At 37.4% G+C, this 15,555-nt stretch overlaps 1 protein-coding gene across 1 annotated transcript in view; it reads left to right on the top strand.

The window, feature by feature from the left end:
* Positions 1-14,830, top strand: part of LOC134541502 (probable ATP-dependent RNA helicase DDX10) — a 35,528-nt gene extending 20,698 nt beyond the window's left edge. The window contains exons 8-14 of the mRNA XM_063384996.1: positions 1,121-1,307; positions 6,549-6,725; positions 7,624-7,826; positions 10,197-10,402; positions 11,347-11,507; positions 14,325-14,504; positions 14,625-14,830. Of these exons, the coding sequence (XP_063241066.1) occupies positions 1,121-1,307; positions 6,549-6,725; positions 7,624-7,826; positions 10,197-10,402; positions 11,347-11,507; positions 14,325-14,504; positions 14,625-14,766 (1,256 nt within the window). The 3' untranslated portion in view covers positions 14,767-14,830. The remainder of the gene's footprint in view (positions 1-1,120; positions 1,308-6,548; positions 6,726-7,623; positions 7,827-10,196; positions 10,403-11,346; positions 11,508-14,324; positions 14,505-14,624) is intronic.
* Positions 14,831-15,555: the final 725 nt, after the last annotated feature.

Raw genomic sequence — 15,555 nt, forward strand, 5'->3', positions numbered from 1 at the left:
CGGTAGTGGAAATAACGAAGGAGAATTACGTCAGCACGCCTTCGCACACAAAGAAGCCAGCAAAAAGAAAAATCACTTGAAAAATAAACTTATGAATTATAGAAATAACAAACAATAAATCCGGTGAATTACGTTCACAATATCTTCTGAAAGGAAAAATGTTACATCTAACCTGAAGTAAGACAAAAATTTATAACATATTATTACTACTGGATTGCATGGGGAAGGCTGTAATGTGGGTTGTTACTCGGTGTGGAATACTAGGAGGATTGTCTGAGGGGCGCGGACTGGCAGAGACACTGTCCTCTGGGCGTGAGGCCCCCCGTGTGGGGACGTGGTGGTATTACCAACAACACCTGCACCTGGTCGGGCATGCTGTAAGAACAAGGTGTTAGTGAAGTGGGCTCTTACTGGCGCCCTAGTGCCAGTCGGCAGTGACACGTGCACACGTGGACGAACGAGAGTTGTGGTACTGAGGTTCAGTACACACCACAGTGCCACATGCCTCTCATACAATAAGGTATAGTTGTAAAAATGCCAAACAACACAAGTACAACCTTGTTTTTGGGTACTTAATTTGTTGGTGACCAAACTTGGGCAGGCAGTGTATTATGTAATTAATTAAACAGTCTAGTCCCCGATGTAAGCTCCGAGGATCAAAGAAAACAATTTGAATTAATTAAAGAAGCCGGATTACGAAGATCAGTTACAATACAAAGACGAAGTCCTCGGAATTTAACCATGTACTGAAAATGATAAGTGTATTGTATGCAGTAAACAGTAAAACGCCACAGGCCTTCTCGGAACTCACGCAGTAGGCTGGCATGCACTGCTATTTTTGTCTCTGTCGCGCTTTGTTTCTAGTCGTATGGTTGAGCACTTTTATCGTTTTCATTACTGAAATGTATTGTATGTTATTTATTCGGTAAAATACTAAAAAATGTTAGCATCATTAAAAAAAATTTTTACTGTTAATTGTAACTTTTACTGTACATACATAAATGTTTAGATTTTTAAGTTGAAAATGATGTTTCCCATTGTCGGCTGTTTTGCGTATTATCCGCGGATGGTCGGGAGTGCGGAGTGTGCCGGAGAGTGTCGGGAACGCCCCGTGCCGCAGACTTCCCGAGCGTGGACTGGGTGGTGCAGCTGGACTGCCCCGTGGACGCCACGATGTACATCCACCGCGTGGGCCGCACGGCGCGGTACACGCGCAGCGGGCAGGCGCTGCTGGTGCTGCTGCCTGGCGAGGAGGAGGGCATGCTGGCCGAGCTGCGAGCCCGCAGGATCCCCGTCAGCCAGATCAGGCGAGTGCTGCTCTCACACCCTTTACAAATTACAATATCTGTATGTTTCTGACGTGATAACATCTTATAATAGAATATTTGTAAGTTTTAACGTGATAACGTCTTTTAAATCAATTAACACCGGCTGCACAAACGAAAAATTGTCACATTCCGCCTGAGCTGAGCGTGCAAGAACCGGGCTTTTCAACTAATTGTTCGTGATTATATTTAAACAAATTATTTAAATTATAATTGAAATAAACTGTGAATAATATTTGAAAATTAAAAAGTATGCATTTTTTCATCAATGTTTTCTTATGACGTTATCACGTAAAATTATCGTCCGTTAACAGCATTTACAGACAACCCCCCCTTTTTTAATTTTTATAAATTCTGTTCATTAATTAAAATGTGGTAATATTTTTACATGTGTTACGATAAAATGTTTCTGGCAGAGATGTCAAAATATAGACATTTCACTGATGTTTCCTATGCTGGTGTCGATTCTCACATCAATTCCCAGCTAGATTACAAATTTGAATCATTGATTTATGTGCTCGCAAGTCACAGCAGCTCATTTCAAGTCACGGCCGCTCGTTTGAAGCAGATGGGCGTGTTCTGTTTACGTCGAGTGACAAACAGCTAAATGAATTTTCGTTGTGCGCGTTCTTTAAAGTTTGTGAAACATTAACATAAATTTTACATTTGACAAAAAAAACAGGATTTCTTGGTATTTTCAATGCTCCAAGACAAAGATCAAGAACAACGTGTGTTTGAGCTTGTGTCAGATGCGAATATGAATAAAAGTAAAGACTCTCCACTTAAATTGTTTGCTAAATCCAAAGATATAATGACTCCTGAATCTATGTTAGTGTCAATGGAATCCAGCTGATTAACAGAACTAATTCATTTAGTGAAAACTCTGTGCACTAAAATCGACGATCTCAAAAGTGCTGGAAACATTGTTGGATGACTCCAGGAATGAAATCTCAGGTCTTAAGAAAGAAATGATCCAAGTCAAAGAAGTTCTGGAGTTGCAAAATGAAAATCAAAAATCAATTGTTAATCTACAAGCAACTCTAGGGGACAAAAGAAAGGTGAATCAGTTGCAAGGAATGTTGTATCAGAGGCTGCGCTGGGCGACTGGATGCGGACCTTGCACTGCAGCGGATTTCCCTTGACATCAGCAACACCAGGACCAACTCACAAAACCACAGATGTAGCTGAAGATGGCATTACCGGTGTACAAAACTAACAGGATTTCTGAATCCAAATTATTGACTAATGGAAAACAACACCCAATGAAAGTTGGTATAAAAAATACATATTATTTTCCTTGAAAACCATTGCCAAACCAGCGTTCAAAAGAATCAAAGCTCCGTTTCAACACCTTTAGATTCATCAGTACAAGAAAAAGAAATAGTGGAGTACATTACCAGCAAATCAAATCTTTCCCAAGTCAAAGTTGTTAAGCTTCAATGAAAATATTATATTTATGCATCTTTTCATATCTCTGTTCTGGAAGTTACTACTGATTTCTCTATTCGTATGATATGGTTGTTACGCATAGGGAAAACCGGGGAAACTCAGGAGATTTTTTTCTCCTAGAATAATCAGGGAAAAGTCAGCGTATTTAAAAAATTCTCTGGAACTTTTTCAAAATTTATTTTTTGCAAGAATTACGAAAAATGGATTGACTTGAAAAAAATATGAAATGTAATAGTATGAAATGGAATATTTTGGATTATTAAAAATATTTTTATTATTCTTTTGTTAATTAATAAATTTATATCAGTGCCAAACATTGAAAATTTAAAAAAACTGATGTACTGTATAGCTATACTTTTGCATTTGATTGATTAGGTGATACACAACAACACAGTTATTATTATAGATAAGTGTGTATATTTTTTATCTATTAACACAGACATAACAAATTCTGTTAGAATAAAAAACAGGTTTTTTATTTGCTTTTCATGTATTAATTTTTTACTTTACAGTGTTTAAATTCTTTTTCAAATTTGGTTTTTTTTTAAATTTGTATATTTTAATATTAATATTTTCATATAATTGATCTTTAAAGAATTATGTTATCTAGTTCAACATAATTTTTCAATATAAGGATTGAATTGAGAACATGTTTCAACTAAAAATTAGTGATGGGATTTTTGATACTTCGATACCTCGATACCTTCGATACTTGACGGTATCGCAAAGTATCGAGTATCGAAACTGTAAGTTTGATACATTTTTTCGATACCGGAATGCTTGTTCATTTGTATTGAATTAAGTTTTGAGTCACCATCGTACAAAATACAACTACAGTAGAACCTCGCTGATACGTTCCCGTTTCATACATTTTCCCGTGTCATACGCCGATTAATTTTGGTCCCGCCAAAAGTACTACTATATTTACAATGGTTTACTTCCCGGAACATACACTTAAAAATCATTAATTTCCCGTTTCATACGTTTTTACGAAGCGGAAAAGTCCTAAACTAAACAAATTTTTATTAGACATATTCCTCCTTATAAAGTACGTTTTAATTAATGCTTTTATTTTGAAAACAGTTCATTGATTACCTTTGCAAACGTAAGAAAATAACTTTATCGCACCATAGATATGGATAGTATCTGGAAGACTGTGCACTTCGCTAGTAGCATCTATGGCCAGCACCAAGCGAGACTACTGGCGCAAACTAGCAATGATTATGAAAATGGTGCACGCGCTTTACCAAGGCACGGATCTCATATTTTGTGCATTCATTAATCTTTGAACTGAATGTACCTGTTTGTTATTGTTTTCTTACGATCGGATTGTTTTGTATTGTACGTTTCTCAAGTTTAATTTTATTGAAAATTGTTCTGTTGCATAAAGTTGTTTGTAAAATGAAACAAACAAGCAAAAATTTCTGATTTTCTGTTTACAATAGCCTAATTTTTTTATTTCTAATTTAGGCTTGGTGACTTCCCCCCCCCCCCCCCCCCCATCCCCCCCCCCCCTCCAAGAAAGGACTTCAAACATTTTGTAAGGCCACTGTTTCTCATGTCAGCTTTACTTGATTATTGACTGTATTTTACATTTCTGGTGGTTTTATTTTATGTATACTATATAATGATGAATTCATATATTTCATTAATATAATGCAATTATTTACACATTATGTATTTAAGTTTAATCTAACATAATGCTGGTATGATAGATTGAATTTATATAGTTTAAAACTAATTTACGTTATTTGTAATAATTGTTACTTAATGGGAAAATATTTTTCCCTGGAGTATCGAAAGTATCGAAGTATCGAAAGTATCGAACTAAAAAAACAATACAGAATCGAGTATCGAAAGTGTGGTATCGTCCCACCTCTACTAAAAATCCGGATGATAACAAAGAGAATCAAAAGTACCGTATGTGAACATGCATTGTCGAAGGTGGTCTCTTCGAATTTGAATCCATTGTTGCTCAAGGATGGTACTACCACAGCTGAAATATCCTGGGCCTGGTGGCTTGACAATCTACTGTGCTATTTCACAAAATGTTTCCTGGCAGCAAAATCCCACAAGATATGAAGCTTCAGCGTAACAAATTAAAATATATCATCGTATATAGACTGGGACCGTTTAGAGAAAATGTTGTGAGCAAAGTGGCAGAAAGCGAATACTTTGCATTATCATTCGATGAATCATTGAATAAAGTTTCCCAAGAAGAACAAATGGATTTGATTGTTTGTTATTGGTGCAATGCAAAAAAAATACTGCAGTATGTTGGTATTTGGGATCAACATTTCTTGGCCGTACAAGAGCTACGGATCTTCTTGTCGCTTTTAAACAAGAATTAGCTGTACTTAATCTCACAAAAAGAAATGATTCAAGTAATGATGGATGTTCCCAATGTGAATCTTCAGTTTTTAAGCGATTTGAAAAAAGATTTACAAGAGTCTCCTAACGATCCACAGCTGTTGGAGATGGGAAGTTTTGGTGTTTACGCTTTGCATAATGCATTTAAAGTTGCCATTCAATCAAGTGGATGGAAAATAATTAATTGATTTTCTCAGAGCGACATACAATCTATTCAAGAATGTACCAGCACTTTGGGTGGATTATATTTCGTTCTCGAAATCTTGCGAGTTTCCGAAGAAGTTCTGTGCTGTTCGTTGGCTTGAAAATGTTGTGGAGTTGTTTAACATGCTCAAAACATATTGCCCAATTTGGTGGAACATAAAAAAGGAGCCAAAATTGGATTTGTATGCTACGGTTGTTCATAATCTAGACAACAACATTATCTGTACGAAATTAGTGTTTTTCAAATCACTTGCTGCTGAGATGGAACCTTACCTGGCTTTATGCCTGAAAGACCAGCCCATGGTTCATTTCTTATACACGCATATGACCAATCTTTTGAGGATAATTATGTGCAAGTTCGTCAAACGAGAGATTCTTGACAAAGAAACAATCACAAAAATCAATATTTGCGATAAGAAGAATTTAATTCACTTAAAACAGATCAATCTTGGTTACGCTACTCGAGATGCGATAAGAAATACAAAGAACCTGTCTCAAAAGGAGATATTGCTGTTCAGGTGAGACTGCTTTGGAAAAATCACCTGTCAAGTACAAAATCGTAAAGGCTTTGTTTGACATTTTGCAAAGTGCAAATTATCATACAGTTGGAGACAGTTTCCTTTCAATGGCTGAAAATGGCTCTCAAAAATTTAGTTCAACTGAAACAATTGGATGGCCGAACTGCAGACAAGATCGAACGAGATTTTCGAGAATATAAAAGATAGCTTGGAGACATTTTGGAGAAAAGAAAACAGATAAGATTCTTTTTGGGTGGAAATGATATTGACATTCAACGGATCACCACGAATTAAAATTTTTTTTGTAAAGAATCTTTGTATTTCTTCACGCTGCGGACCGAGTGGTTTGGTTGCTCCGTGTGAGCGTCTTATCCAGCTGAGCTTACGTAAGGAATGGTTTGATTAAAGAGTGTTAAGTTCTTGGTTGGGGACGGTGCATTTTTTGGTAAAAATAATAGTTGTGATTGAGGCGCGAGAATGTGACATTTTATGTTTTATCAGTTAGTTGGCTGTTTTAGATAATCTGTAAATAAAAGTGCTTTACAATAGTTTTAACACCCCTAGCTAAGACACTTTGATGGTTGTTCTACATAGATAGGTGGTGTTAATGAATGTACCCTGTGTATAACGTACAAGTGGTAGTGTTATGTAATGGAGGGTGTGTGTGTGTGTTTGCTCCCAGGATCAACCCAAACAGGCTGGTGAACCCTGTGCGGAAGATGGAGGCGTTCCTGGCGCGGGATCCCAACCTGAAGGCATCGGCGCAGAGGGCGTTCGTGTCCTATGCCAAGTCTGTGTTCCTCATGGGGAACAAGCAAGTGTTCAACGTGCATGCCCTGAATACAGATGCGTATGCCAAGTGAGTTGTTCACTTACACACTTTACAGTACTAGCTTAAAAACCCGTCTTCCCGTTTCAATGGAAAATAGCCAAAGTTATACCTATCCACAAAAAAGGCTCTAAACTTGATTTTAATAACTATCAACCTATATCACTACTTAATGTTTTTTCTAAAAATTTTTAAAAAAAATAAATTTAAATTTTAAAACTTTCAGATAAACGATAGTTTATCGAGTAGTCAACATGGTTTCCGAAAAGGGTTGCGACCACCTCTAACTTAATTACTGTGCCGTAAATGTGAAATATTTGGCACAAATTAATTTTTCATCTAAATTCTATAACATAAACTTTGTTAGCCCATTGCCTTCTCACATTAAGGATATTTAATACAGTGTTATTGAGAATCATGACCTTGTTGCAACTGCCTAGGATGTGACGTACAACACAATTGAAGGCTTTGTGGTAATTCAGAATGCCTGAGATGTGGACAATACTTCCTAGTTTTAAAATTCAAACTAAATTTATTCTGAATAATAAACAAATTAATTTGATTGATCATCAAAGAGTAAGATCATTTTGCCCTGCTCGATTGTTCCACAAATTTTCTGTACAAACTTCTAAAATAATTGCATTCATTTAATTTTAAACACTTTAATCAAAGCACTTTGATTATTAGTGTTAATTAAGTGCTAATCATAATCAAGCTTTACGAAAGTACTTCTTTAGTCATTTCTCTTGTCACGAAGCACATTTTTTTTTTTTATATTTGCAGTTTATTATGTATCACATCTTGTGTTTTAGAGTTGTTTCAATTTTACCACAATGCACTATGCAATGGCACTCATGCTCATTTATTTGGTTTTGCTTGTAAACCAGTGGTTGTGAGAGTTGATGTCGCGACCGTCACGGGGTCACAGGTCGCTGGGTCTGGTGGTGCCCCCGAGGATACGCTTCCTGCAGAGCCTGGAGAAGCAGAAGCAGCAGCAGCAGCAGAGGAAACACAGCAGTGCTGCCGAGAGAGCCGTCGCCGGTGACGAGTCGGAGAGCTCAGGCGAGCAGATAGCAGAGGCGCCCGACGTGAAGAAGAAGGCACTGGAGGACGGCGACTTGTTTACAGCAGGTTAGCCCAGTCAGTGGAGGTGAAAAATGGGGGTGAGGAAAACAAAAAATCCAAAAGTTTTTTCCTCTTATGTTTCTAAATGTTCCTTTGGTGGGGGGTGTCAGGAACCTGCAGTCATCTTGAATTTTAGGTACATATATATATATTTTTTAATAACTCTAAAACATTAACATTTTGTGTACCTTGTGTATTGAACATATTGCAGCCATTTAAATTCTCTACAAAATGGTATACAGCAAAACCCCTTATTTGCACTTTTCATGGGGACAAAGTCAAAAAGTGTAAAAAGCGGGAAAGTGTAAATAAAGGGAAAAGTAAGAAATACATTAAAGTTAATTAAAAAACAGTTGCATCCTGCAGCGTTCAGAACAAATACGGGCTACATTACACATACGCATTGCACCACAGTCACTCAAACGGGATGCACAACGTTCAGGAGTGCTTGAATGTGTTGGCTGTAAGAGGTCAGTGTCATCTACGATGATTGCCGCAATCAAGGTCGAACAGTATGGTGGCAGACTCCACACACCATCACATTTTCCTACTACTCCTCTGCACTTAACAATTTTTCAGAGTATTTTTTAAGGCATAATAAGGTTTTTTTTTTCATTCACTAATGCAGTAAATCAACTAATTATTTAGTTGAAGGTCATGATGCTCAATTTTAATAGTTTTTTTTTTTTCCAGTAGTTTAATCTAGAAAGCCATTTAGGTACTTTTTCTTTTGTTTTCAATCTAGTGACTAATTTTTAGGGCACATGGAACTAGTTTTCCTGTGATTATTTTTTATTAATATTGTGTTAATATAGTAATTTATATTTAACATCAATGAACTTTTCTTCTAGAACATTAGGCAGCTTTTTCAGTGAAAGAAAGAAAGGCATGTACGCAATGTACAATGGTAAATGTTATCTCATCCTGTGTTGGAGACAAGAAGGATAGCCCAGAGCCGTGAAAATGACTTCAAGCCTGGAAATCCCGTAGTAGTAGTAGTAAGAAAAATCTTTTGAATCAGTAGGAAGATAGCTTTTTCAGGGAATTCCCTATTTATGTATTTATGTATATATTTTTTAGGGAAGTAGCTTTTTTTCCCTGTGCTTTTAGTCTACTTTAGGCAGGAGGTACGACGTCTGGTTTGCTACACCAAAGCAAATTGCCAAGGACCCTCAGGGCCACTCACATATGAATGGTTCCTCGGGGGTCTCAGAAAAAAAAAAAAATGTTGGCCTGTGACGTCACGTTCTTCAGTGGCTCTACGATTTAAAATGCAATGTGAGTTGTAGAGAATTTAACGCCTGTATCCGGACGGTGCTGTCAAACATTCATTTTGAACCTTGTTAGTTAGAGACATTTGACCACAGGCAGCAGCATAGGTCTGAGAGGATTCATGTTGTGAGTTTGTAAGCAACCGCAGAATTGTAAGTGTTGTCATCATAAATAACATTGTGCATTGAATCTTTTATTTTTCAAGTTATGATGTATTTGGTTGGAGCAAATGAAGTGATTTGTGCTGCAAGTTTTACTTTCGTCGTGTATATGTCTTTTCATGGTCAGAAGATGTCTGCCAATGTACTCTGTGAATTTTTGGTAAGGTAGAATAAAAACAGGTAAAATCAGTAAATGTTTTCACGAGACTTTATTTCATTTAATTTTCATCTATAGTAACAGTTAAGGGAATCAAGCAGTATTTTTGGCTCCCAGAAAAAATGTCTCTTAAGTGTTTGTGTTTATGTAACAGTAGAACCAATAAGTTAATTGAGAGGTCTGAGCTGTTACCTATTTCTGTTCACTCCCCATCAGGTCTTTTTTTTTTTGTTGATTTAGTCATATTGGTTCATTAAAATTAAATCAGAGAAATATTTAATTTAAAAATGCATGTGATTGTCCTGCATGTCAGTACACAGCAAGTAGTGTGGTTGTAGCTTGTCACTAGTGTCCCAAGCTTTCAAATATCTTACACCTACTGTATTTAACCAGCGCGGTAATTATAAGCAGGTGGTGACTAGGCTTCCAAAAGTGTAAGGTTCGCTGTGTGTGTATATAATTGAGACAATGACATGGTGTCACGTAACTCTTCAAGCTAAAGCTAATTGTTTCCAGGAATAGGTCAGTTCTGCCGAAACCCAACCCTTTTTATTGGTATTGTCGATCTTCGAGCATAATTTATGATTTTGAGTGGACGTGGACAAGGCACTTGGATTGATTAAAATATCTTTAATTAATTTCTTACTTCATCACTCAAACAATTTTATTAAAAAATTAATATTTTTACCATTAGAATATTTAAAGTGAAGTACCGAAAACTGCTCAAATAGCACTATTTTACACCTTAAAATAGTTCTGAAGAGCTTGCACGATGCATTGTTACAGCCGCGGACAGCGACAGTGACGCAGACGTGTTGTGCGTCAAGAGGACAGACCATGAGCTGGAGGAAGCTGTCGACTCGGCAGAACCCGAGCCACCAGCCACAGGCAAGAAGAAAGCCAAGCCCCTCACTAAAGTCGCTGTTGCAAAGAAGATTCTCAGAAAGAAAATCCTGCCTAATCGTCGGATTGAGTTTAATGAGGAAGGAAAGGTAAACTATACCAAGATGAAGTATTCTTTCCTGTTTGAAGAATGGCTGTGCACTATTATTTGTGTTGTGTTTTCTGCCTGCGACTACCAAAACAAGAATAATATCTAGAATAAAATAGCAACTCAGTAACCAGTGAACTTAGTGTTTGTATTTGTTGGCTATAATTACGATCCACATCAAAACACCTTCCAGTTCTATGGTATTTTTTTGAAAGATGTCTTTTTTTTTGTCCAAAATTTTCTCTTGGTACTCATTCTAAATCCATTTACTTAAAGTGTGTGTCATCCTTTCTTGTTTCTTGTGTCTGTTGTGTTTGTGTTTGTAATGAGTCAGGGAGCATGTGAGCTTGAAACAAGCCAGATTACAGCCTTCCTCATGCAATCCAGCAATAATTGTTTGTTATAATTTTTGGTCATATTTCAGGTTAGATGTAAAGTATTTCTTTTCAGAAGTTATTGCGAACGTAATTCACCGGGTTTATTGTTTTTATTTTTAAAATTCATGAATATATTATTCCAAGGCATGCTGACGTGATTCTCCTACAGTTTTTTCCACGACCGAGGCTTTGTTTCACACGCCAGGCGTGTGAGTCACGGTCACGGGAGTGGGAGAAAGAGACAAAATCACTGCGTCGTGGGAACAGAAGTAAGAATTTCGGGGAAGGTTCTGTTGCCAGGCACCGTGATTGGCTGAGAATTAAGTCAGTTAGCCCAGGACACTGCCCGCACAAAGGAAAGGAAGGCTTTAATAACAGTCATTGTCCGAGCACCGTGCCGAGAGGTTGTTGTTCGAGCGCTGGCTCAGTGTTTGATCTTTGATCGATGTAAATTTCAATTCTAGTTTGTGTGGAAGATATTTTGAGTTTAATAAAATAAACAAAAGATAATAACATGACCTGCTTCTAGCATGTATGTGAGCTGTGACAGAGAGGCGGTGGTGTGTAGGCGGTGGCGAGGCAGGGCAAGGAGAAGGCGTCTCAGCTGGCGAGGGAGTATGAGCTGGAGGAAGCCTCGGGCATCGACGTGGCCCGGGCCAAGGAGGTTCTTCAGGAGGAAGACAAGTTCGACAAGCAGCTGTTCCGCGAGAAGGTGAAGGAGCGGCACAGGTAGGCAGCGCCCTGTGTTGCACACGCGCTCACACAAACACAGACATGAGGGCTACATGCACACATATACCATGTTTTATCGCATTAACCATAGCACATTTTATGCTAAAATAAAGTTTCTAAAGTAGGGTTACAATTTTTTTTGCGAAAAAAGCATTTTTATTGCGAATAATTTTTTTATAAAAACAAAACATGTATGTTCAATTAAAAAACATAGTATACCAAAGTATCCAAACAAATTTTATTAATTAGTTATGTGACAAAAACATATTTTTTCAACTTAAAATAGAAAAACGAAAACTGTGACCCGGACATGAGCTGGAACTAACGTAATACATACTAACCACAGGTTATCAAATTTAGTTTACTTGGCACGAGACTTCAGCACACGCATTGCATACAATCAGCGAGCTATCAGCATCAAAATTCGACTACGTGCATGCACTCTATTCGAGCATCAACGTATCCGAACATGAATTATGCCAACTAGCGCTGGCTATAGTTTTATACGCGCTACACTGCATCAACGAACAGATAAAGGTTGTAACTTTTGAAAAGTCCTTAAAAGACTTTGTATTTTGTATTTCTGTTAATTAAATATGCAAGCAGTTATAACCTAGCAAATAATGTATTTCAACTTTAAAATAATTTGTTTTATATATGATAAAACGTTTGTGGGCAATATCTTACATGGGGAAAAATCACGTACATCTTATGGAGAAAATGGAGGGACAGAAACATTTGACCGTATTGGACGGGAAATCTTACTGTGTGGATACATTTTTAACAAATTTTACTGTAATTGTAAGTATTGTTATTTTTACATTATAACTACCACATTGCCTGACATCAACTTGAAAACCGATTGCTGTTGCACGGTGCTTTAGCCTGTAAACTTTGGCGAGGTCATGTTTACTACCTATACAAAGTGTTTGGAATCTAATTTCGAAATAAAAAAACACCAGGTAATTTTTATCCGAAAACATCATGCAGTTTTTATGCAAGAATTATTTTTTTCCAAATTAAGATGCCCTAAAATAACAGTGCGCCAATTATGCAGGTGTGATAATTCTGCAATAAAACATGGTAGTTCTGACTTTGTTGTAAATGTCTGTTGTGATTATAACAGAGCATACACCAGTTGTGCCCCTTCCCATGGATAAAACCAGCGAACTTAGCACTTGCCACGCGGGCGGTGGAGCAGACAATGTTTCAGAATGGGAGAACGGACCAAGAGTCAAAGAATATTCTCTTAGGAAACTTGCGAGCACGAAATTGTTCCCGGAATGAAATGACATCAGTGAGCAGGGGCCGAAGTAGGTTCCCAGGACAGAAGTAAAAGAAGATAGATACCAGGGAGACCACCAGATGACCATCTGAACAGACTTCAGGGAGTGAGCCTCAAGTTGTCCACTCGTCAGTACAGCCAGCAAGTACAGTAACCACCGGGCAAAGTGACCAAGATAAGCAACAATGAAGAAACTCGTCTGGGCCGGCGAGCGAGTGGAGCCCCGTAGGGTGAACAAGCATCGCACCGACGACAGAGGTGCGGTAGACTGCCGAGGTGACTTGCTGGCGGAGTTATCCTGCCGTGCAGACCTACTAGGGGCAACTCATTGTGGCTGCCGGGGACCCCAGAGGCAAGTACGTGACCAGAGGACTGCAGAGGACCAGCATGCAGACGACACAGCCAAGGCAGAGGACAGTGGGCGCACGGTAAAGACTAGCCCCCCACAGACACCACGTGTGTGATACGTACCTGACTGGGATATCCACAGACATTAAATAATTCCTTAATTATAGCAGAGATAAAAAAAATATGCAAAACTCACCAAAAATTCCAACCAGAGTGACGTGCAAAACTTATAAAATTTAAAGCAGAGCAAAAATCATGAGAAGATGTTTCAGGGCAAAGGCATTTCAATATGTATAAGTCTTACTAGACTGCGGTCACCACCAACAGTAGAAACATGTTAACTGCATGTCAGCTTTTTTCATTAGCTTCTTCCACTTACTCCTCACACCTTTTACTCCTGATGTTTTTCTCTGTTATGAAATTTTCTTCATATGAAGTAGAAATTAATGAAGAGAGTTTAACTGAATATCACAGGTTACCTTTGCAGTGAAATCAGTCTAAAAAGCAATCAACACATTAAAAATAATAAGATTTCAGATGATAGCTAATTGACTGTAATATATATATTTAATTCATGCTATAGGAGGCAGCCATAGATTTTTAATTCATTAAAAAAAACGGGTTTTCTGTAAAGTCGGTTTACGGACGATAATTTTACGCGATAACGTCGTAAGAAAACATTGATGAAAAATTGCATACTTTTTAATTTTCAAATATTATTTACAGTTATTGCAAATTTAATTTAAATAATTTGTTTAAATATAATCACGAACAATTAGTTAAAAAGCCCGCCTTAACCTGTTTGATATTATAGAAGATTTTCTCGCACGGTGGTTGGCCGGTTCTTGCACGCTCGGCTCAGGCGGAACGTGACAATGAGTCATGCTTTTTCGTGCGTACAGCCGGCGTTCATCTATTTATAAGACGTTATCACGTCAAAAATATCTTCGATGAACACACGAGCAGTTTGGTGTGGGATTGCCGAGTACTCTAGCTGCATTCTTGTAGGCCTAGTTGTGTGTGTTATCCGTATCTTATATTTTATTTTTGTTGTGCTAGTAATGGTACATAATGATCCATATCTAAGCTGCTCGACACTTGTGCCTGATGCTACACGAGTCGTGCAAGCCAAGTACAGCAGTTGTCTGTGTGGAGGGCTCACACGCGCAGCGGTGTTGCAGAGCCCAGAGGCTGAAGGCGAAGGCGCTGAAGAAGGGTGGGAAGAGAGAGGCGGAGGAAGAGGCGGAGGAAGACGACGGAGACTCCGGCTCCGACGGGGGGCCTGACCTCTCGTGGCTGCCCGACCCGGACAAGCTGTACGGAGACCAACACGAGGTGTCGTCACAAGAAGAAAGCAGTGGGTATGTGCAGGACTGTCACGTAGTTGTGTACTTACCAGACACTGTGGTTTAATAATGTTGTACTTAATAATTAGGTACTAAACATAAGTAATTATGAGTAACACTTGTGATACCTTTCAGAAAAATTCCTACCAAGCGGAAGTCATCTGTCAGCAAGAATCAAAGACCTAAGAAGAAGTTAAAAGAGGATATAAATAGGAAAGAAACTAACTCGTTTGCTGATCAGGAAGAATTAGCTCTTCAACTTTTAAAATACAGTTGATTGGATTATGTTTTTTGTACGAATGATGATTATTTTTTTTGTAAATATAGTATTTAAATCATAATTGATTGTCAATTTCCTTATCTGACATATTTAGTGATTTTGTGCCATGCCAATTTCCTAGTTTAAAGCATCTTTGTGAGAGAGACTTAGTTGGAATTCATCATCATAATATTAACATTGTTTGAAACAGCTTTGTTTGTAATTGTACAATTATAATTAATAAGTCTTTAAACATATATTGATTTACCAAGCTCTCTTCATGTTTTGTATTTACAAAATAAACAATACTTTGCGAAGTAAATTCCTCACACTTTTTCATGAGATCAGTGATAATTAGAATTACATGTTTCACTAAATCTATGAGAATACCTAGTTATTTCACTTTTTAGCTGTACCAATGTCATAAATCATTATGTAAAAATGAGTTACCAATAACAGTTGTAACGTAAAAAATGTTTTTCCAATGTACTTAGTATGTATATTTTTGTAAAAACTTAATGCTGAATACATTACATTCACTGAATTTTATATATAAATTTTAAGTTTAGGTTATTTGACTTAAGTTTTAATTAAAAATGCTGATTAATTTCATGATAGTAGTTGCATTTTGGTACTATATGGTGAACTGGCATGCTTTTCAATTTTTTTTTTTTTTTTTTTTCAGTTTCATCACAATTCACCATACAATCTTGTCTCTAACCATAGGACATAAACGTGTCTTGTCATAACCAAATAAGTTGTACCGAATTTAAAATATACACTTCCAGATACCTACAAGGTGTTTTA

Source organism: Bacillus rossius (assembly GCF_032445375.1).
Source record: "Bacillus rossius redtenbacheri isolate Brsri chromosome 4 unlocalized genomic scaffold, Brsri_v3 Brsri_v3_scf4_1, whole genome shotgun sequence".
Classification (NCBI taxonomy): Eukaryota; Metazoa; Arthropoda; class Insecta; order Phasmatodea; family Bacillidae; genus Bacillus; species Bacillus rossius.